The following is a 22489-nucleotide window of genomic DNA, read 5'->3' as shown; positions in this document are numbered from 1 at the left end:
ACTGGTTTCATGGCGGCATGGTCACTCTTCCTATTGCTTACATTTTGACAAGGAAGTGCATTGCTTTGCGTGCTGTGAATTGGTTTCAAAAATTATAAGAGGAATTTATTAACAAATAACTACATAAATCAACTTCAAGGCATTCAGTATGTTGTCACAATTTATTCTTAAAAACCAAAAAGTTTTGCAACACAGAGGTACGCTTCATTTTATATTTTATGACTATTTTATACAAGTTGCAAAACATGTTAAGTATATTTCGTAACTTAACATCGCGTACAAACATTATATATTGGGGGGCTACACTATCTGGGTCCTTCTTCGGCTACAGCGACGGGCAGGACATTGCCCAGACTACTGGCCGACTGCTTTATGGCCAAATAGCTGGACTCTTTTTTCTTCTCATCGCTCGCCGACTTGCCGAAGAACCACTCCTTTTTGTTGGCCAAAAACAGCAACATCAAAGCTGGCAGGTGGATTAAAGAAAATCTGAATAATTTCCGCGAGGTTCCGCTGTCCGACTTCTCATGAAATTTATACGCTGCAATGCAAAATTAATTAAAATACATATGCTGACTAATTCTTCACCACTTACCGAGGTATGCGAAGTAAGCATTCAAAGGTAGCGTTTCCAAAGCAAACCAATAGTTCGTCACGTCGAGGAGCGGCGCCATGACCGAAAGTCCGGCAATAGCCACCGAATACCGCAAGGCCGTCCGACGACATAAGCCCGGATTGGTAACGGCCATCATTCGATAGCCGGCACGCGAGTAATCCGGCCTAAGGTTCCACGACAGAGCATTGAAGTGGGGAAACTGCCACGCGTACAGTATTCCCGCCAGTATCATTGCTCCAGCATCCAGGGTGCCGGCACATCCAGCCCAGCCCATCAGCGGCGGAATGGCACCCACCACTGAGCCAATCCAAGTGTTGACGATGCTTATCCGCTTCAGCGGCGTGTATATGGTGGTGTAAAGGAATAGATTTCCCGCTCCCAGAGCTGCCGTTAATCCGTTTGTACCAAAATACAGCATACTAAGGCCAGCGGTGGCAGACACAACGGCAAAGGTGACAGCATGCAGCGGCGTCATTTGTCCCGTGACAAGCACCCGGTTCTTAGTCCTCGACATTTGCGAATCGAAGGGAACCTCGTGATACTGATTAATGGCGTTGGCCGCCGCCGAAACCAGTCCAGTGCCCAGCGTGCACATAACAAACGAAGCAGGATCGAAGGCAGCTGGGGCCATGGCATAGCCGCCCGCTGTCGTTATGACCACCAGAGCTGGAAGATGAACCGGCTTATTGTAATGGAATACCAAGTGGGCAGCATTACCTACATGTCAGGCGAAATTTCGATAGCTTCTTGTATTGACTGAATGTTTTTCCGGGCGCGGTATACGGACTGGGCATCCAGGAGGTGTGGTTTTCGGGTAAATGCTGACTTTTTAGCTTTGACATGGGAGCCGAGGTGGAATCACCTGCCGGTTGGGATACCAGCGGCAATTGCAGTACCTGGGAGGTGGTAGGGCTTCCGTTGGCATCGTGGGACGTATTTGTGGCCGCCGTCGAGTACTGAAATGTTTATACAAGTTTGTTAAGTTGGTTTGTTAACAGTTGCGTAATGCCCTAGAACCCTCACCCGGATGAGCACCAAGTCAACAGGAGTTTTTAGCTGGGTCTTCACCCGTCGCATGCCCTTGAATAATATCATTATTATTCATAAATATCTGCAGTCCAAACTTATTCCATTTTTATAGTTGTGTGTTTAGTTTTTTAATATATTTATAGCAATATTATATATTTTTTTAAAATCACATTGTGCTTAGTATTACCGTATATTGATTCAAGTAAAATGCTTCAAAAAGCTAAATAATTAAGGGTATTCTTTTGGAAAGTTGATTCTGTTAATTTTAATTTACTTTATTGATTATACTTTAATTTGTAATGTTAATGTTCATGTTTTTTGTGGTTATTACTTTAGTTAGCATTATTTGCTAATGCCGCAAATAGTGTTATTTTCGGCACTATGAAGAGTGGTCCACAAATCCACGCATGCGCCAAGTACGCAATGTATTTGTGGGAGTATTTTTTATATCTGGAAGACCCGAGTCCTTGTAAGTTATCATCGATTCAATTATTAAATCTGGTTTATTTTATTAAAATAGTAAGACATTTTTGTGTATTTAAGATATTGGAAAAAACTAAAACAAAACAAACAGCAATGTAACGGTTTTTTGTGGCTTCTATAAAAATTAAAAGCAATTACCTATGACAACATTTTTTTGCTTAGCTAAAAAATACATACATATATACATATAAGGGAAATTAATTAAATCTTTTAAAAAACATTTTATTATTATGTAAATTACATTGACGTACGACGTCATCGACGGAAAAAGTGTATAAAACATGTGGTTCAGGAGTCAGCTCCTTCGATTTTAAGGAAAAGGGAAATAAGGGCGGCTTGCGGTGGCAAAATCTTTGACATAGCCTACTGAATGACATTGAAATTGCTATGTTTTAAATGCACCTTTATAAACACGTAAAACTCTTTCTCCTTGCATCTCTAGCTAACCCTTTCAAATGCCCAGTTCAAGAATGGATATCTACATTACCAAGGGTATTACTAACCCCAACTATCCGGGATTTCAAAAATTTGCACATACATTGTCGGACGACTACATCGAGTATTCGGACATGGAATGCAATGAAAGTGACTTAACGGATAGTGACAGAGAGGATGAGCAAATCTCGTTTAAAAACGAAAATATCAAGTGCAATACCGACTCGGAAAATACCCAGGAATTATTGCTGAGAAATGGGGCACTGGATGCAAATGACAATGGAAATACATACTCCTCTGGGAGTGTGGCAAACACTTCGTCGTCCACGAACATACCTGATCTTGTAAATAAGAATTTAAACTCGACGCAGAAAAACTCGGTGAAGCCAGATTTAATTTACAATCTGAGCAAAAATTATATGACCAATTCCGATTATTCTCCGTGGTCTTGTACAATTAATACAAAATACGAGGGCCAACTACAAGGACAAAGTCCCATTGATATTGTTGGCGATTTCGGCGAGGAAGTGGAGCGTGAGTTTGAGCTTCTTATCAACGGATATAAGAACAAAAAGTCGCTGGAAGCGTTGCAAGAATCAAACTTATCAAAGGTAAATATGTGATCCTAATTTTCGAGTAATGGTTTTAATCTTAAGCGCTTCTTTCCAGATGAACGATGCAGAGCTATCAAATGGCACGGAAGCTTTAAATTATACGGACTCAACACGATTCACTGGACACAATATGCGCAAAAATAAAAAGAAAAATAAGCCATACGGACATGAGCCGTTGAAAATGAAGCATCAGAAGCAATCCCATGATGAGCGACAGCTACCACCGGACACATTTGATTATAAAACCTATAGTCAGCGGAAATATCTACTTTGTGATGCGGCAGAAAGTTATCATTCGGTTTTGGAAAAGAACAAAAATAATAAGCAGAACAACAGCCAGGCAAATATTCCCAATTTAGGCAATTTGGAAATCGGCCAATCTCAGCCAGTTTTAGAGGAAGAACAAGTTACAAATGTCACTAATCGGCGGTACTTGAATCAATCGTCCTGGTCTCAGTACTTGGAGGATTCTAAAAAATATTCCAAGGACTCTTCTACGACTATGGTGTTGGGTAACTATACTGCTCTCTTAGAATAAACAAATGTATGTAATGCTTATCTCGTTTTGTTTTTAGAACAATTTGATGCATACAAAGTGGCGAATGATATGGATGTGGAAACATTGGAAAATCATTTTCAGAAGGTCAAGCAAATCGAGAAAAAGGTAAATAAGAAACTTACGAATAGGAGATTACAGAAGAAACCTAATAACTTGGCCTATTCGCTTCAGCGGCGCTTTAACCGAGATGAAATTCGCAAGAGATTGGCAATCGGGGATAAAGACCCATTGAATAATCAAAATGGTAAGTTAAATAAGTAAATGTATCGAGCTTATCAGGCTTAATTTATTCTATATTTTCAGACATTAAAAAAGAAGAGTTTCTGACCGGTTCTGACAACGAAAGCTATAGTTCCGACTCTGAAACATGTCCAAAGCTATCAAGTAAAGCACTTCGCAAGCAATCCGAGTGCTGTGAAGCCAAGCGAAATAAAGAATTCGAAAACGATCAAATATTACAAAAGAACCAAGAAGATAATATCAATCAATGTACGATAAACGGCAACGTGATTCAGGAACCAGATTTTCATTCAAATGAAAACAACTACTTCTTTGCGAACCAATCAAAGCTTCAAATAGAGGTTAGAATAGCCCTAGCTCAATCGAAGGAAATTGCGCAAATGAAAGTAAAGGTAAGTGCACAAATTAACTTATAAATTAATTAATTTTTATATTATGTGTTTGCTTGCTTCCGCTCTTAGGCAAAGAAAAACGGCGAAACGCCAATTGTGGATATAATTCGCTCAATGCTCTGTGATGTTGGTATTATTATGGATAAACATCATCGTTGGATATCAAGGCAGTTACTCACTGGAATTCAAGTTCCGACTCTACAGTTGTTGGTCAATAACCTACAGAGGTATATTGAGACATTGAATGTTGATCTACTCGAGAGCCTTAAGGAACGCGATGATCTAAATTCGGACCAAGATGACATATTGCATGATCTTGAAAAGATTAATAATTTTTTGTAAGTACAAAAACAGAAACCAAGATTCATATATATTAACTTTTATTTTGTTTTGCAGTGTTTTTCAACAGCAATCTGGCCAGAAAACTAACAAAGTAGTTCGACACTTGCCTCTGAAATAAGCATGTTACATGACAAATTTGTTTGCAAATATAAATTCACTTTTATGATTAATATCAATCTATCAAGACCGTTTCTAAAACACATATTCAAAAATAATGTTCTTTAAATACTGTTATATTTAATTACTAATTTGATGCAATATAAATAAAACTATATATATATATGTATATTGAATAACAAAATTAAATTTGTTTAAATATTTAATTTAAAACTGCTGCGAAAGTGTCTTTTATTCCATTTTATATATTTTATTAAGTTTATTCCACATTTTTTGTTCCATTCCCGTTGTTCCCAGCGTTTCTCGATCATTTCAAATTAGAGAGAATGCTGCTGATAACTGATAACGCGTTCCAGCAGATCTTGCAATACGGTATCTCTATTATCGACTCTACTTTGGCGCCTTTTTTTATTGGCAACAGGCATCTGTGTCTTTGTGTTCTTGTGAAATATATTTAATCCAAAATGTTGAAGAATAAAACTTTAAAAACTTCCAAGCTATATGTCATCAAGCGAGGTAAGTTTGCGAGTATATAATGCAGCCTGATTCTAGCAAATAAATGTCTTGCAGATGGCAGGCAGGAGGAGGTACACTTTGACAAAATAACCTCGAGAATACAGAAGCTTTGCTACAACTTGAATATGGATTTCGTTGATCCGGTAAGTTTATCTAGATATTTATATTATTTAGATCAGTTCCGTTGCATTCAGGAACGTTAATTAAGTACATAAATAATAATAAACAACAATGGCTGCCTTGCCCCCGCATTTGACTTACCTTCTCGTTTCACATTTGTTTTCCCACTTTAGGTTTCCATTACTCTTCAAGTCATCAATGGGCTCTACTGCGGTGTAACCACTCAAGAGCTGGACAACCTGGCTGCCGAGATATCGGCGGGATTGACCTGCAATCACGCCGACTATGCCATTCTAGCCGCTCGCATTGCCGTCTCCAATTTGCACAAGGAAACCAGGAAGGTGTTTTCCGGTACGTCTTCTACTACCTCTACGCCCTGCGAAGAATCCGCTTTATTAAATTGCATTTTTACAGATGTCTTTGAGGATCTCTTCAAGAATGTCAACAAGGAAACTGGTCTAAGTGCACCGCTGGTATCGGAATTCCACTATAACATCGTTAAGAAGCATGCCACGCGCTTGAACTCGTCCATAATTTACGATCGCGACTTTGGGTATAATTACTTTGGTTTCAAGACCCTGGAGCGTTCGTATTTGCTGAAGAGAAACGGTAAGATTGCCGAGCGGCCGCAGCACATGCTGATGCGCGTGGCGATTGGAATCCATGGTGAAGACATCGATGCCGCTGTGGAGACATACAATTTGTTGTCAGAGCGCTTCTTCACACACGCCTCGCCCACCCTGTTCGCCGCTGCCACGAACCGGCCGCAGCTCTCGTCCTGCTTCCTCCTGACCATGACATCGGATTCGATCGAAGGCATTTTTAAGTCGGTGGAACACTGTGCCATGATCTCCAAGTCGGCGGGCGGCATTGGCCTGAATGTCCATTGCATCCGTGCCAAGGGCACTTCCATATGTGGCACAAATGGCACCTCCAATGGCCTCGTTCCCATGCTGCGAGTCTTCAACAATGTGGCTCGGTACGTGGACCAGGGTGGCGGCAAGCGGCCCGGTGCCTTTGCCATCTATTTGGAGCCCTGGCACTCGGATGTCTTCGAGTTCTTGGAACTGAAAAAGAACACCGGCAAGGAGGAGAATCGTGCTCGCGATCTATTCTATGCCCTCTGGATACCCGATCTCTTTATGAAGCGCGTCGAGGCGAATGAAAACTGGTCCCTAATGTGCCCGCACAAGTGTCCCGGCCTGCAGGATGTGTGGGGCGACGAGTTTGAGAAGCTGTACCTTAAATACGAGGCCGAGGGAAAGGCCAATCGGACAGTTAAGGCTCAGTCCCTGTGGTTCGCCATCATCGAGGCGCAGGTGGAGACTGGCAATCCGTACATGCTCTTCAAGGATGCGTGCAACAGGAAGAGCAATCAGCAGAATGTGGGCACCATCAAGTGCAGCAATCTGTGCACAGAAATCGTCGAGTACTCCTCGCCCGACGAGATCGCCGTCTGCAACCTGGCGTCCATCGCTCTCAACATGTTTGTGACGCCCGAAAAGACGTACGATTTTAAGAAGCTGAAGGAGGTCACCAAGACTGTGGCCAAGAATCTGAACAAGATTATTGACATCAACTATTATCCCCTGCCGGAGGCCAGGAAATCGAATATGAGGCATCGCCCCATTGGCATTGGCGTTCAGGGACTCGCCGATGCCTTGATTCTGATGAGATTCCCCTACGAAAGCGAGGAGGCGGGTCTCCTGAATCAACAGATCTTTGAAACGATATATTATGGAGCCCTGGAAGCCAGTTGTGAACTGGCCCAGGTCGAAGGCCCGTATGAAACCTACGAGGGCAGCCCCGTGAGCAAGGGAATCCTCCAGTACGACATGTGGGACAAGGTACCCACGAACCTCTGGGACTGGGCAAAGCTGAAGGAATCGATCAAGAAACACGGCGTTAGAAACTCTCTGCTCGTGGCCCCCATGCCCACGGCATCCACTGCCCAGATAATGGGCAACAACGAATCCTTCGAGCCGTACACCACGAATATCTATACACGCCGCGTTCTCTCCGGCGAATTCCAGGTGGTCAACCATCACCTATTGCGGGATCTAACTGAGCTGGACTTGTGGGATGATGACATGAAGAACCAGATCATTTCCAGCCGTGGCTCTATCCAGAATATCGAGGCCATTCCCCAGAATGTTCGCGATCTGTACAAGACGGTTTGGGAGATCTCTGTGAAATCCACCATTAAAATGGCCGCAGATCGCGGTGCGTTTATCGATCAGAGTCAATCGTTCAACATTCATGTGGCTGAGCCCAACTATGGCAAGCTGACATCCATACACTTTTACTCGTGGAAGGCTGGCCTTAAAACCGGGATGTATTACCTCCGCACGAAGCCGGCTGCCAATGCCATACAGTTCACCGTCGACAAGAAGCAGGGAGCGCTCAGGGTCAATGGACAACAGAATGGCACCGCAGAGGAGGAGAATTCCCAGGAGTACGAGCTGGACAGAGAGCGCAAATTGGCGGATATGGTTTGTTCGCTCGAAAACAAGGATGCCTGCATGTCTTGTGGCTCTTAAGAAGCCAGCCCTTAAACTTAAGTCTATTTAATTGTATTCAAAACATTGAAATAAATATAAATTATGAATCGGTAAGCAAAGGTACCATCTCTTTTGAAGCTTGGGGCTGCTGTAGTGTGGTTACTCTTGTATTACTCTTGTTCTCGGGTATAAAAACTGAAATTTTATTTTAAATTACAATCGGAGGCCAAACGTTTTTTCGACTCTTTGGGAATGTTGATTGTACTATTGCTGTTGCTTGTGAACTGACTGTGAACGACATCCTTTGGCGTGGACACATACTGGTGATGATGTGATGATATCGCATTTTCCGTGATTATTTTCCGTACAACTTCCTCAACGGTTGACGGGGGGGTGTTGGTGTCAAAGTCCCCTTGCTTTGTATTATCTAAGGTGACGACACTTAATGGCTGCTCGGCGTTGTGGTCTACGGAATCCATGCCGTTCTTGGCATTGAAAAAGTCCAGGACCATAGATACTACAAGAAAGCAGGCGGCGTTCATGGGAAATGATCGAATGAGCGTAGAGTTGAGACCGCGGAAGAAATATTGCGGCCCATCGCTCTTAAAGCCCTTTATTGCACAGTCGAGGAATCCATTGTACTTGGCATCCTTGCCCAAGGCATCGGCTTGCATGTGCGTTTTCACCACATCGATGGGATAGCAGAATAGCCAGGAGGTGCATCCAGCTAAGCCTCCTGCTGTCAGGGTATACGCTATGCTCGGCGTCTGCATCTGGCGCATCATGAACTCGTAGGACACAAAGTAGCTGGCGAATCCTGAGCAAACCAAGGATGTTGTGCTTAGTTATGTTAGTGTTGAGAATATTGCCGTACTCACCTGGAATATCTCTTAAAATTGTGGCCAGTAATCCCTTGTAGGTGGCCCTTATGCCCTCCGTTCTTAAGATATGTGTGAGGCAGTGTATTGGTCCTCGGAACTTGATGCCACTATCGATTTGCGTTGCCAGCTGAAGCCTCGTCTTGGCCAGCTCCATCGGGGCGCAGACGAAGCTCTGAGCCACGCCGGCGACAGAGCCCGCATAGAAGTGAGACAGCAGCGAATTGGGATCGGAGGAGAAGCGTTGAACATTACCATAGACCCCGAAGACTATGGCATTTACGAATCCGATTCCACCAATGGGACTGGTAATGCCGCGGTACAATCCCCTGAAGCCGTCTTTTCGTATTATCGTCTTCAGGCAGTCTACGGTTCCTTTATATTTCGGGTTTCGAGGATTATCCATTTGCATGTGAACCTTCACAGTATCGAAGGGGTGGCCAACAAGAACACCAGCAGCTCCTGAAAACGAAACAGAGTGGAATTATTATGGCTGTCTTCCGGTAGAAGAGAGACACCATTACCGCCAAGAAGTCCAGCCCCAAAGTCCACAAGCATTTTCAGCGATAAAACGGAGGTAGGTTCCAATTGAAAATCGGTGGATGGATCCTGATTGAATATATAAAAAATTATATAAAGTAGAAAACATGCTGTAAATGCTGCGCAAATTTACCTTGAGTCTTTCGCGACGGAGGTTAAATTTGAATTAAAGCTAAACTTTACACTTGGTTCATTGGTTGTCGAAATTAATTTAATATTGCCCAAGTTAAATTCAATATTTAAGAGCTTTAATTTAAGCAAAACTTAACAATATATTACGAATATTGGAGGAAACACATTGTCGCGTGCGCGTCTCAAACAAATTTTTCAGTTGTCGCGTTGATATTTTCATTGCCGGAGGTTAGAATAACTGATAAGGGGCCTATAATGTTTTAATACAAAACAGACAATTAAAAACTAAAGATTTCTATATACATTTTGACTAAACGATACCCAATAGACAAGTTTTTCATCATATCATGGAATTTTAGGGACTGACGTACATCTAAGATAAGTTCAACCAAAAATTGTATTTTATTTGTTTAGATTTAACCAATTGGAAGACTCTAATTAAATAATTTTGAAATCACCTTGTTTTTTTAGGGTATTCAATGGCCGCTACTCAAGTATTATTGTATGTAATCAATTTGATTCTATATTATGTAATTAAAGCCCAGCTTGGGACATTCTCACATTTTGTCGCGACTCGCTGTTTGTGTGAGAGATTAAGAATTTTAAAGTGTCATTTAGGTGACCTTTTTCAGGAATCTAATCGAAGTTGGGCATCAAAGACTTGGAGTCCAAGTCAATTGACTTATTATTACAAATAAAAAGTTTTTATATGCCGCTCTTCAAAGAGTAATAAGCCTTAATTGCAAGATTAGTAATTTAAATCAAAAAAGAAGATTGCTGACCTTAAAATACATTGTTATTTTAAGCTGAACTTTATTTTCAGAAGACACCTTTCGTTTCACTGTGTTCAGCCACCAGAAAGTAGGCAATACAATTTTAGTGATTTAATTTTTCAATAGTAAAAATTCTTTTAGCTTTACCTTTCCATTGCCACCTCGGAATAGTATCGTTACGGGATTCATCTCGAAGTTGTAGGTATAAAATATAACCAGCCTGGATGGTGTATGTCTCACGGTCGGTAGGAATCATGCTAAAAAGAATCAAATTTAATCAAACTTTAAAGCCGAGAGAAATCGAAAGGTTATATTTAAGATTTAATTTACTAATACCATTCAGATATTTGAATGTTTGTTTAAAAAACTCTGCGACTTACCATGTAGAAATACCCTATAGCTCATAAATCTTTCCATATTATATTGAAAAAAGGAACATTATTGTTCAACGAATATTTATGAATTTTAGAGTTTTTGTTTATTTTGTTAGACATGCCACCTTTGTTTACTAAAAAACAAATACACGTAAACATTAATAAGGTGTCAAAAAGATTTTATTAAAAAACAAAATCATGGAAAATACATTTTATAAATAACCAAATCCTTAAATATAAGTTTACGTATTTTAAATTAAATGTTTGCAGGGCAGTGATGAATTCATTTAGAATTCTATAAGGTTAACTTATAATTATTATTCTTGATCAGCATCAACAACCTGAGGTGATTTAGCAAAAATAAATCTCATAATTGTACAACTATCTGGATTAAACATTTCCAATAATCATTCTTTCTACTGCAACAGCTACTATAGGGACGATTGAAAAAGTAGTTCTAAAATGCGATCTACAATTCCTTTTTCTTTGTTGTTGTCAGTATTATAATTTATAATATAAACATCAAAACCAATCTGCAACGGCATGCCGAAGTTAGCTTCCTTTCTTGTTCATTTTAAAATAATCAAGAAGTTTTTTAATATAAAAAATCCGATTTTATAATACAAAATAATATTTTTCTAAGTCAAGGAATCATTTCCGACCCCATATATTCTTGATCAGCATCAACAGGGGAATCTTTCAAGATATGTCCGGAAGAAATCGATTTTTTTGCCATTTTTGCGAAATTTGATAAGGGGTTACATCATTAAAATTAGCAAAAATGGCTAAAAATTTTGATTTCTTAAAAATTTAAATTTGGTATGCAGTTTTTTTAAATTAATAAAAACTAACACAAAACTGCTTTCCGAATCGAAATTAATGCATTTTTGGCTTAGTTATGATATATTTTAATTGCAAGGGTATACAAACTTTGGCTGGCCAAAGTTAGCTTTCTTTCTTGTTTTAAAATTCTTTAACTATTTTATTTATCATTTTATAAAATACCCACAACTTTTACCATATACTTACTAGCTATCATAGAAACTAGAGGAAAATTGACATAACATAACTTTTTTTTAAGCCAATTGGCAATTTTTATTAAACATTTTTATATATCCATCCTTTTATTTCAGATGCTTTCCAACATTCTTGTTAATTATAGGTAAACTTACAAATATCTTTACAGAGCTAATGGCTTTAACAATATGGCCAACATTGTAGACATTTTTGGTGAAAAAAAAGTGTAGATAAAAACATTAATCAACCAACTTGACTGCACCCCTGCTCAATTTACAAAACCGAAAATATTTTCCCTCCAAATTACTCATGGTTTTTCGCATATTATGCCCCTACCTAGAGGGTTCAGAATGCAGCAATATGAATCGTATATTTATATAGAATACAGATAGTTCAAAGCAGCGGCGCAACCGCTCTCCCAGAAGTTCTTTTCTAGCTTTAAGCGACCTGCGGCGATCATAATAGATTCATTTGTATTTGTTCACTTGTGTGTGCATCTACAACTTATAAAAAGCCCATCGAACGAAGCGAAATATTTCAAAGCTTTTCTATCTGCACGTATATAAAGTTCATGAAGTTCATTTAGTCTTAAAGTACAACTCGGTGGGTGAGTATCGCAAAAAGCTTTTCCGCTAAATATTTTGAGGTCATCTCTGCTGGAACGACCGAAGCGAATTGTCTTTCCTTGGCGGCCACTGCCATATACCTGTGTATATTTTTATCTACATTCGATGGGTTGTACCTGCCGTATATGTGCGATTTTGAATCTGTAAATGGATGCAAATCTGAGAATGTTTTATATAACGCCAATGTTTATTGTACCTCTATGTATGCATATGTACAGCAACAAATATGTGTGTAGACTGAGGAAAAGTGTGTATTTGTTTGTGTTTTAAAATAATCTACATGATCTCACATTAGTGACGGCCTCGGGCCCCGAAAAGAGCTATTTCGTGCGTGCGTGTGCCTCTCCCCAAAGGCGCCAAAAGGTAAAATACATTTTACCTGTTGAATTGGCAGAAGCAGACAGCCCCAAAGCTCTAAAGTAGTTAAAACAATATAATCTTTTGTTTAACAAGTGATATAACGTGAGCATATGTGAATTGAGTGTGCCTGTGTGCCTTCTGCAATCATATGATTGTAGATTACCCGAAAATTAACGCCCTAGAGAGTGCAATATATAGTGCAGGGCGGCTATGTTTATAAGAAATATTTATGTTGATCATTGCCAGCGATCGTGATCGGCACGAAGCAATCTCTAGATCATTGCTAGACTCTCGTGTGTCTGTAAATATTCCCAGGAAATTAAACAAACTATATCGAACTCGAATATTTGAAAAAAACAACGCAAAATAACTACAAGAAAATAGAAACTTAAAAATGTTAATATACATAACAACTATTTAAGTGTAAGAATGTGTTTAAACAATGTATTGAATAGTATATACAACTTAAAAATAGATCTCAAATAATTTAAAAACTTAAATAAAGCTTTGCAAAAACTACAAAGTGCGGAAAGCAAAATCAGTATTCACCTCAATATAAAATAAATAATAATCCATAAATAAAAGTGTAGCCTATAAAATGAGCAAAGTCCAGGTCACTGTTTAATTATAATGATGTATGTGTATATCAAACAATTATCTGATAAGACCTTGGTGACGTTCAGAATCGAAGCAAATTTCGTTTAGCAACAGGGCGACAATTCCGCCGAACCTCTTATTTTTATACCCTTGCAGGGTATTATAGTTTTAGTCAGAAGCTTGCAGAGCAGTGAAAGATCCTTTTCCGACCCCAGAGATCATTTATATTCTTGATCAGCATCAACAGGCGAGTCTTACTCATTTGTTAACCTAATTACTAACAATCCATGATCCTACAGCAAACTGTAAGAGTGTTTAAATTTCGGCTTCCCGAAGTTAGTTTCCTTGTGATTATTAATATTTGTGCATCAGGGAGTGTTAATTTAATCAATTTTATATGTATAGAATGTCGTAAGACTTATATACTTAAAATCACATGAACCGGTTTTGATTCACCCTGATTACTATATAAATATACATTTATATATTGTAGAAATTAACTTAAATACTTCTTTCAGTTGTTTTATTTAACGCAGGCATAAATACATATTATTTCCTACAATGAGTTTGCACAAACGGAATCCTAGTCACATCTCAATTTACGACTATCCCGAACACCTGAATCCCTTCTACGAGGATGACAATCACAAGCGACTCCGATTCTGGAAGTTTAGCAAAAAGAAGAATGATAATGGCAAGCATAGTTTGTCAATTGGAAATCTCCAGGAATTATGGTAAGATAAAGTAATAGGTATATAAATAACACACACTTTGCTCATCGCAAAAGTGAGATCACCCCGAGATTCTCACACACTCTGAGATCGGTATTTTCACTTTTTCTTTTAGGAAATCGTACTCGTTTCGTAAAAAGAAGTCTTCCACATTGGGAATAAATAAAACCTCAGAAAGCCCGCCGACACTCAGACGTGATTTAAATGACAAGTAAGTATTTACTAAATAATTAACTCGAGTGTCCAATTTGTTGAATAGTATCTAATCTATATGAACTGTAGTTCGTATATGAATTCCAGAATCTTTAGAGGAGACCGCCACACATCATTGCAAAACATTGATACGCGGAGAGAGGTAAGAATGAAGGATTGTAGCTGATGCGAATAATAATATTTGTTCCTTAATTTCTACAAAAGTCGGATTCGAATGGAATGTTTTTCCATCGAAATGTGGGATACCGAAGCACAACACAGTTTTCGGGATACTCCATGCCGCATCATCAGAATATAAGGTACTAAAAATAAATCATAAAAAATATTGTGTAGCAAAACATGAAATTATTCTTGATATCCTTAACCAGATCCTCGCAAACTAGTCTGAGCACAAACCCCTTCGAATCGGATGCCGGCTCATCGTGTCCCAGTTCCCCCATGAGCACCAGGAAGCAGTATCGCAAGAAGAGGAGAGCTCCGCCGCCACCAAAGAGATCAACGGTAACCAGCTCGCAGTTCCAAATCAAAAGTACACCCAGTGCTATCTATATTAATTGCCTCTTTACCTTCAGATACCGGACTACCTAGCTACCAAAGACATTGAGTCACTTGCCTCTGAAATTGAAGAGTTTGTCAACAACAGAAACGAATCTACAATAAATCCACCAGTTGAAAAGGAAGTAGTTGTTGAGAAGCTATCAGTAATTGTGCCCGTATCTGATATCGAACCTAACCCCAGCACGTCCAAAGCACCGCAGCAATCTAATGAATCTGCCAAACGCACAGACACTGAACAAGAAAAGGTGTCCGTTGTTACGGTCACCAGGTCCAACCCCCGCATGTCCACCACTCCACCACCACCGCCACCCTGTATTGCCAGCGTGCACTTGAAGCAGTCCCTTGAGTCGGATCTTGAGAGGCAACCACTACCACCAGTCCCAGTCACAGTCCTCCCTGAGCCACTGAAGTCTGCTAACCCATCTAACTCCAGCACGTCCACCACACCGCCCCCTCATCCGCAGTGCATTGCCAGTGTCCATGTAAAGCAAACCACTGAATCCAAAACTCTAAGCACCGATCGCAAGCCAAATGAGGCCAAAGAAAGCAACCAACTTGATAGAAACAGTGTCTCAATTCGCGACTCTAATAGCCGAAAAGAGACTTTAGTAATTAATGGCATTTCAAAGGAGGCTTCCGAGCCAAGTCAGACAAGAATTGTAAATCAATCACTAACCGTAACTGAATCTAGAAGCCAAATTGAGCCTAACAAGCCCTCCAATGGAGTTTTTCAGCCCGAGGAACAAGCTCAAAATGGTGAGGAAAGCATCATTCAGGAAAGGAAAACTAATTCCTTTGGAACGGTCAAGCAAATTTCACAGATTTTCGAAGAGAACATTAGCAGTAGCTCGAGTCTTGTCAAAGAAAATCCCAAAGCAAGCTCACCGAAGCCAGAGAACCTTAACATTTCAAATGCTTCCCCTCCAACGAGCTTACCGGCGGCCACTGAAGTTCTGCAGATAAAAGAAGATTTTGAGTTGGAAAATCCGACTGGAATTTCCAGCCGATATAACCATAATGGCAGCAGAGCTACAACCTCGGCGGAATGGGAAAGGGAAGAAGCAATGCCCACACCGCGGATGCGGAAGAAGAAGTCCATCAAGGAAGTCCTCGAATCCATTAGTCGCAATCAGAAGATCCTAAACGAGAGTGCAGCCAAGGGCACAAAGGTGTACTTAACACCAACGTACGCTGAAAATAGGTACAACTATCCCAATGAGTTGAACAACGTCAGTCTGCGATCCTCCAAGGAGGTGACATCTGCTAACATTTCGGTTGGCAGCACTCCGGAGGCCAATGAACAACAACTAGCCACCAAAAATAATTTGTTTATAAGCAAAATAAACAAAGTCAAGGGCCCGTATAGAGAGTCATCGCCCACGTCATCGAACTTGGATTGGAATCCGGTACCAAAGCCGAACCGAGCCCATCATTCAGCCAACTCTAATTTCAACAACAATGGCACGTTATAATCCGTTGAATAAATGTATAAACAAGTGAATATTTAAATTAAACAACTAAGTAATATGAAAAATATATATCAAAAAAAGTATTTATAACAAAGAAATTAAAGAAATTATGTTTTCTACTGTTTTAGAAAATTTATTAATATTATTATTATCTTTAAAGTAACAATTGTTTTAGTAAAGTTGTTGAAAAAGACGAGTTTTTTGGACACTAATTTTCCTACTTGCAAATTCATCAGTATTATTACATCTCACACTAGTGCGACTTCATCCTCAGTCGCTCAGAAGAGTGCCCGTTTTGCTGTCCCGCGGGCTCTTCTTTGGTAAGCTTGGATACCTCATCGTAAAATCGGGGAAAGTATTGGATGGCGAGGAATACGGCCAGCAGATAGACGCCAATTACCATGGTTAGGAAGAGATCAAAGATCGCCGGCTTAACTCGGTAAACATTCAGCTTCACGTCGTTCTCATTGTAGAACATAAACTCCGGATCTCGACCGTCGGGCTTATCGTATATTATCTTGACATTGTTGAGGTACTTCTCGAAAGCATCCTTAACATCGTTATTATGCAATATGGACTTGACTCCAAAATATGGCAAAAGATTCTCCTCCTTGATGGCCTGCAAGCAAAGCACAATGGGGAAAAATAAGACAAACTTAAAAAGTTAGAAAAACACACTCACCAATTGCCCATCGAAAACGCTGGAAATCGGATCCACTTTGTACATGTAGCTGGCCAGAGCCTCCGCTATAACTCGCGATGTGTTCAGAGTGTGCTCCACAAAGAGCCTCTCATCGTTTTTAAAGATGGTTGTCCGTATGGGGCTCCTCGGACTCTTCACCGACGACAGCGTGAAGGAAGGATAACGCTTAATGCTAAAGCGTTCGTGCTCCCACGCCAGCTTTGTGTCTGCCAGGTTGATCTTCTTGTGCACGCCCTCAACCGTCAGGCCGTTAGTATACTTCTCAGCAGCCGCCTTCAACAGCTTAAAGAAGTTGCTAATGGAGGTTTTCTCTTTTGGTGGCTTCGAGACGTGCATATAGAGCGCGTTGTCTGCGCCAAGAGATAGGCTCTCCGTGATGGTATCCAAGCAAAGCACAAATTCGACATTCTAAGGAGGATAATATATAATATATTGCATAAATAAGTTTGCTTGACCTCACAGATCCTACCTGAAGCGCATTGTCGTCTATTTCGAGCCATTTCTTGGAGCCTTGGAAGTTAAGTAGAACGCCGGCATCGGAGAGCAGGAATCGGAGACGATACTTGGGAGCCATACTGGTGGTATAATGCATCTTGCTGAAAAGCTCCATGAGTACAAGCAAAACAGCAGCATCGGCATTCGCTGGATAGTCCTAATTGGGTTAAAAAAACAATCAGTGCCATGTTCGTAGAGTTTAAAAGCTTATCAGTAATCAGTAATAAACATAAGATACCTTATCTGCAAAGCGCAAATGCAGATTACAGCCTTATGTTTGGCAACTTACATTGTATATGCCAAACGTTTTCAGGTTAGCTGTTATAAGAATGACGGGTAGCTTCTGGCCATCGCCCACTGTTTCGCTGGGCTTTAGCGCCAATTGATTCGGTATGAGCTCGCCGTGGATGATAGGAACTTTGCTGTTCTTGTTGGCCACAATGCTGCCACCGCCGACATTGACATGGTATCGATTGGCCGACACCGTCACAATCAATTGACTTAGCGCCGTCTGATTCTGGGCCACATTATCCGTTGTCGTGTACGTGATATCGTCGATGATTTTCTCCAAATCCTTGTTGTAGGGAGCGAAAAAGATGGGTGCCACAGCTGTATATGTGAGCATCGACTGCTCCAAGATGGTAATCAGTTCTCTGGCTTCAACGTCCAGGTCTAGCATATTGGAAGGCAGCATAAGGATAATACCGCCCGCATTTTGCCGTAGCTTGTCAAAGTCGTGGATAGACAGGTCGGTTAATCTGTTTTATATAAAATATATATTTTAACTTCTTATTACTTTAATGTTATTTAATTGAGAAAAGTACTTACCGAGTTAGGACGCAGTGCCTAGAGGTATTCCATGAATACAGGGATCTTGCCTCCAAAGAAATTGAGGGAACGCGGCTGCCTACAATAAGGAAACAATTTTTAATCTAATTGTAAAATCTCACTAGAAACGAAATATTCCAATTACATTACATTAAAATAGTTAAGCATTAGCTTAGAAAATAAACGAAATTTCCCCCGTTACATTAATATATACAATTTTAGAAAACAGTCCAAAGGCTGTTTAATAATTTGCATAATTTCAAATAAACAACTAGAAAGCTTCAACCTAAAAATTAACACTAAATGTTATAAATATCTTTATATGACTAATTGAATAAAAAATACAAGTTAAAGAACACGTCTGCCTGCTTAATGAGATTCAATGTTACTAATTAGATAAAGGGAAAACGCCGCGCGCGTTTATGTTTCCCGAAAATTGGGGTCAGGAGCACATATCAAAAAAGTAGGCACTATTTATTTGAACATATCGTAGGGTCTGCTCTGTAACGAACTTACATAATTAATATTTATTTTTTCCTTTATTTACTTACCAAAATGTTGTCCATTTAGATCAAATTTGGACATGGAAATAACCTCGAATTCGCTGGGCATTACCGGTGAGCAAATTAACAACATGGATAAAACTATGAGGAGGCAGTGAGGGAGGCCGCCTCTGAATATCTCAGCAAAACTGTCTGCTTCATTCATCTTTTACTGGTTTTACTGTTTCTATATCTAATTTAATGTGCCGATGTGGGCAATTACCGAATTATAAAAAATGAATTTAAGAAAACTGTCAGCTGTTTTATCGATGACTTAGGTGGTTGCAGAATGTCATCTATCGGATTATTTACTTGTTTGAAGCGTTTGGAATGATGGAAATGAAATATGGGTTTTGGAACTAATTAAAAAGAAAGATTTATGAAATAATTAAAAAGAAAAATCAAATAATGAATAATTTCGAGACATCCTGCATATTTTTTGACAATGCAATATTAAATTCCCATATAAAATAATTATAATAATCCCAAGCAAAAAACCGCTACAATATGTCTCATTTTTGAAACAGTGGCAAAGATGGCGATAAGTTTTTCGGTTTAGCAATGCACAAACCTATCGCTCGATTTACCCATCTCTGTTTCGGCTAGTATGACTTTGAATTTTACAGATAGAAGAACTTTTATTAGCGAAGAATCAAACTATGCCCGCATTCAAAGGTATCCGACTGTTTAACTTCTCTGTTGTGTGAATGCTAATCTTGTGTTGCTTTCAGTTAAGGTTAAGTGGGGCCGGGAGCTCTACAATGATATTGATGTAAACACCGACGAGGAGCCAATCTTGTTCAAAGCGCAGTTGTTTGCGCTTACTGGAGTTCAACCGGATCGGCAGAAAGTAATGTGTAAGGGTGGCATACTTAAGGATGATCAGTGGAATTTGCAAATCAAGGATGTAAGTATCGATATGGTGGAGTTGCAGGAAGCAATCTTGGCTTAAACCCTATTCATCTTGCAGGGAGCTGTCGTATTGTTGCTGGGCAGCAAAGAGAGTGTGCCAGAAGTGCCTACAACACAAGTTAAATTCATCGAGGACATGAACGAAGTGGAACAAGCAACAGCGGTAAGAGTAATATGTATACATCCAAACGTACATGTGTTTGTATGCGCATACACTGCTAGAAATCAATGTTTGATTGTAATCTTCATGATACCTTGGATTTGAATCAAATGTATCTATATTTTGAAGACAGTAGTTTCCTAGACCCTTTTCACATCTTGAAAACTATTTATGATTAGGATATACATACTTATATAGTACAGACTTCAGAACATATTAATTACAGGCCAATGTAATCATATATTTAAAATTTTTTGCAGATGCGCCTACCGGCCGGGCTAACGAATCTCGGCAATACTTGCTACATGAACGCCACGGTTCAATGCTTGAATGCAGTGCCCGAGCTTCGGACTGCCCTGACCACCTTTAGCAATGATGGCACTGACACCATGTCGACAGCATTCTCCATATCGTCCGCCATGAAATCCATATTTGCTCAAATGGAGAAGGGCACAACGGTCACTCCAATTGTTCTGCTGCAGGCGTTACACCGTGCATCGCCGCAGTTTGCGCAGACCGGCGAGAACGGTACGTACCGGCAACAGGATGCTAATGAATGCTGGGCGGAAATTCTGAAAATGTTGCAGCAAAAACTGCGGGCCACAAGCCAAGACCCACCGAATGCAGTCCAAAAGAGATACAAGTGAGTAAAACAAATTCTTCCACAAACGCACGTACTTTATTGCCTTTCTCTTACAGCTCCTTCATTGATCAATACTTTGGCGGCAGTTTTGAAGTAAAGATGAGTTCTGAAGAGGTTCCCGATGAACCCCCCACCGTAACAACGGAGAACTTCTTGCAATTGAGTTGCTTTATATCCATGGATGTTAAGTACATGCAAAGCGGTCTGAAATCCGTAAGTTAGAGCCTTAAACTGAATAGCTATAAACGGAATAACTATAATTGATAAATTTTAGAAAATGCGCGAGACATTGGTCAAGAAATCGGAAACTCTGGGACGCGACGCACAGTACATAAGAACTGTAAGGTCTACTCGCTTTATAAATCAAAGGCTTTATAACTTAACAATGTTGTACGTTTCAGTATTTGATTAGCCGACTTCCAGCTTATCTCACCGTTCAATTTGTCCGCTTTCAATATAAGGGCAAGGAGGGTATTAATGCTAAAGTGCTAAAGGATATTAAATTCCCCATGGAGTTCGATGCCTACGAGCTGTGCACTCCCGAATTGCAAAACAAGCTGTGCCCAATGCGCTCGAAATTCAAGGATCTCGAAGACAAAAAAATGGAAGTGGACGTTGTCAAGCCCAATGAAGCAAAGGAGGAGGAGAAGGAGAAGCAGTATGAGCAATTTTGGTTCGATGATGACCTGGGAAGCAACAATTCTGGCTACTACACACTGCAAGCCGTTCTGACACACAAGGGTCGCTCAAGCTCCTCTGGACACTATGTGGCTTGGGTGCGTTCCAGTGGCGATGTGTGGTTTAAGTTTGACGACGATGAGGTCTCGTCCGTGGCAACCGAGGAGATCCTACGCTTGTCCGGCGGCGGAGACTGGCACTGCGCCTATGTCCTTCTGTATGCGCCCAGACGCTTGGAAAAGCTATAAATAATTGTGTTAACGTCATTACATTTGTATTGTTAATATAATAATTCTGAATAAATAACCAAAATCTTAATATGTTCATAGAACCACTCGCACTTTGGATTTAGGTTCGTTTTAAAGTATCTTTGGTTTTTAAAACAGAAATTTCGATCTGTTCCCTTTTTTCTCAGCGTGTATGTATGTACATGTGTATATGTGTGTTGTCTGTTTCAATTCCATTGTTTTCAGGTTTCTTTAGCGCTAACTTGACATGTTGGGTTATTATATGTATTTGTAGCACGGTCATACCATTTTGTAAATTCACAAATTACTGCAAATAAATATGGAAAATATAGATACGGAACCGAAAGATGAAGCTACTGCTAAGGAATCTATTGCCTTACGGCGGGAACTGCGCAGAAAGAAAATATTAGAAGCGTCCAAGTCACGGCTCGACAAATTGAATGGCAGAGCCACTACTTTAGAGAGCGAAACCCCAGGAAACACTGGTAAACTTACACAATGATTGCACAAAAAATAAGAACTTTTCTGACCTATCCCAAATCTTCTCTTATTCCAGATGAAAGCGCCAACACAACCCAATATTCTGATCCAGAGGTGGAACCTGACATTCCCATTCCTCGTCCATTTCTGCCGGAACAACCTGTGCCCGCAACCAAAGCCAGCGCTCCCTTAGCAAGTGCATTGCTAAAGACCCGAGTCCACATTATCTTGGCCGCATGCGGTGGCTTCCTATTGGCGCTGTACGCTAACAGCAGTGTGTTCGTTCCCGTCCTGCTTTTTGTACTAGTGGAACTTGCATTTTTGCCATATCGCAACGGAGATAATTTACCGGCCAGCGTGGCTCCGATGTTACTTTTGTTTGTCCATCCAAATATTAGCAGCAGAATTAAGCAGTTTAGCAAATTATTTGCAATCCTTCAATCATTATTGGGCGATTTGGCTATAACAGTTTGTGTTGTATGTTCAGGTAGCATATTATTAAATTTAAGCACTCTTACTGGAGAGGAATAAAAGATTTCTTTTATTATACTGTAGTCGATATTGGGCT

General features: G+C 40.1%; 8 protein-coding genes and 1 long non-coding RNA gene across 13 annotated transcripts; 5 read left to right on the top strand and 4 right to left on the bottom strand.

Annotated features, from left to right (window-relative positions):
* Positions 1-48: 48 nt before the first annotated feature.
* On the top strand, positions 49-4998 carry Schip1 (Schwannomin interacting protein 1). 4 transcript variants are annotated; one of them, XM_070283228.1, is made up of 8 exons: positions 49-197; positions 2571-3174; positions 3233-3689; positions 3753-3841; positions 3908-3980; positions 4040-4368; positions 4438-4706; positions 4765-4998. In XM_070283228.1, the coding sequence occupies exons 2-8, from the start codon at positions 2584-2586 to the stop codon at positions 4826-4828; spliced, it is 1872 nt and encodes a 623-aa protein (XP_070139329.1). In that variant the 5' UTR covers positions 49-197; positions 2571-2583; the 3' UTR covers positions 4829-4998. The 4 variants fall into 4 exon arrangements, with proteins under 4 accessions (XP_070139329.1, XP_070139331.1, XP_017025464.1 ...); XM_070283230.1 differs by having other exon boundaries at positions 127-146; positions 2592-3174; XM_017169975.2 differs by lacking the exon at positions 49-197 and adding an exon at positions 2069-2114.
* Cox10 (Cytochrome c oxidase assembly factor 10) lies at positions 143-1841 on the bottom strand. Its single transcript, XM_017170609.3, has 4 exons — positions 1640-1841; positions 1338-1572; positions 596-1282; positions 143-541 (listed from the first exon to the last, which is right to left on the bottom strand). The coding sequence occupies exons 1-4, from the start codon at positions 1709-1711 to the stop codon at positions 306-308; spliced, it is 1230 nt and encodes a 409-aa protein (XP_017026098.1). The 5' UTR covers positions 1712-1841; the 3' UTR covers positions 143-305.
* Positions 4999-5199: 201 nt separating the features above from the next.
* Positions 5200-8083, top strand: RnrL (Ribonucleoside diphosphate reductase large subunit). The gene is made up of 4 exons (XM_017170476.2): positions 5200-5343; positions 5398-5486; positions 5637-5814; positions 5878-8083. Exons 1-4 carry the CDS (start codon positions 5292-5294, stop codon positions 8001-8003), a joined length of 2445 nt encoding a protein of 814 aa, XP_017025965.1. The 5' UTR covers positions 5200-5291; the 3' UTR covers positions 8004-8083.
* A 30-nt stretch (positions 8084-8113) lies between these two features.
* On the bottom strand, positions 8114-10798 carry LOC108077221 (mitochondrial basic amino acids transporter). Of its 2 annotated transcripts, XM_017170477.3 has the most exons (5): positions 10668-10798; positions 10435-10544; positions 9367-9451; positions 8843-9304; positions 8114-8781 (listed from the first exon to the last, which is right to left on the bottom strand). In XM_017170477.3, exons 2-5 carry the CDS (start codon positions 10474-10476, stop codon positions 8168-8170), a joined length of 1203 nt encoding a protein of 400 aa, XP_017025966.1. In that variant the 5' UTR covers positions 10477-10544; positions 10668-10798; the 3' UTR covers positions 8114-8167. The 2 variants fall into 2 exon arrangements, with proteins under 2 accessions (XP_017025966.1, XP_017025968.1); XM_017170479.3 differs by lacking the exons at positions 10435-10544; positions 10668-10798 and adding an exon at positions 9516-9668.
* A 929-nt stretch (positions 10799-11727) lies between these two features.
* On the bottom strand, positions 11728-12561 carry LOC138927887 (uncharacterized). Its single transcript, XR_011444332.1, has 2 exons — positions 12501-12561; positions 11728-12445 (listed from the first exon to the last, which is right to left on the bottom strand). It is a non-coding gene; the product is annotated as an uncharacterized lncRNA (long non-coding RNA).
* A 1218-nt stretch (positions 12562-13779) lies between these two features.
* On the top strand, positions 13780-16351 carry LOC108076891 (uncharacterized protein DDB_G0290587). Its single transcript, XM_017169923.3, has 6 exons — positions 13780-13995; positions 14108-14203; positions 14275-14347; positions 14410-14504; positions 14574-14706; positions 14778-16351. The coding sequence occupies exons 1-6, from the start codon at positions 13823-13825 to the stop codon at positions 16233-16235; spliced, it is 2028 nt and encodes a 675-aa protein (XP_017025412.1). The 5' UTR covers positions 13780-13822; the 3' UTR covers positions 16236-16351.
* Positions 16340-19070, bottom strand: LOC108077311 (BOS complex subunit NCLN). Its single transcript, XM_017170599.3, has 6 exons — positions 18810-19070; positions 18259-18337; positions 17720-18188; positions 17405-17587; positions 16915-17343; positions 16340-16851 (listed from the first exon to the last, which is right to left on the bottom strand). Exons 1-6 carry the CDS (start codon positions 18964-18966, stop codon positions 16486-16488), a joined length of 1683 nt encoding a protein of 560 aa, XP_017026088.1. The 5' UTR covers positions 18967-19070; the 3' UTR covers positions 16340-16485.
* Positions 19071-19319: 249 nt separating this feature from the next.
* On the top strand, positions 19320-21524 carry Usp14 (ubiquitin specific protease 14). Its single transcript, XM_017170486.3, has 7 exons — positions 19320-19475; positions 19532-19707; positions 19771-19875; positions 20133-20515; positions 20572-20728; positions 20790-20855; positions 20917-21524. Exons 1-7 carry the CDS (start codon positions 19460-19462, stop codon positions 21439-21441), a joined length of 1428 nt encoding a protein of 475 aa, XP_017025975.1. The 5' UTR covers positions 19320-19459; the 3' UTR covers positions 21442-21524.
* Positions 21525-21692: 168 nt separating this feature from the next.
* On the top strand, positions 21693-22475 carry l(2)SH0834 (lethal (2) SH0834). The gene is made up of 2 exons (XM_017170488.3): positions 21693-21926; positions 21998-22475. The coding sequence occupies exons 1-2, from the start codon at positions 21761-21763 to the stop codon at positions 22450-22452; spliced, it is 621 nt and encodes a 206-aa protein (XP_017025977.1). The 5' UTR covers positions 21693-21760; the 3' UTR covers positions 22453-22475.
* The last annotated feature ends 14 nt before the right edge of the window (positions 22476-22489 follow it).

The sequence above is a fragment of the Drosophila kikkawai genome, chromosome 2L (genome assembly GCF_030179895.1).
Source record: "Drosophila kikkawai strain 14028-0561.14 chromosome 2L, DkikHiC1v2, whole genome shotgun sequence".
NCBI classification, from domain to species: Eukaryota; Metazoa; Arthropoda; class Insecta; order Diptera; family Drosophilidae; genus Drosophila; species Drosophila kikkawai.
Note: the sequence above shows the minus strand (reverse complement) of the source record. Positions and strands in the feature narration are given on the sequence as shown.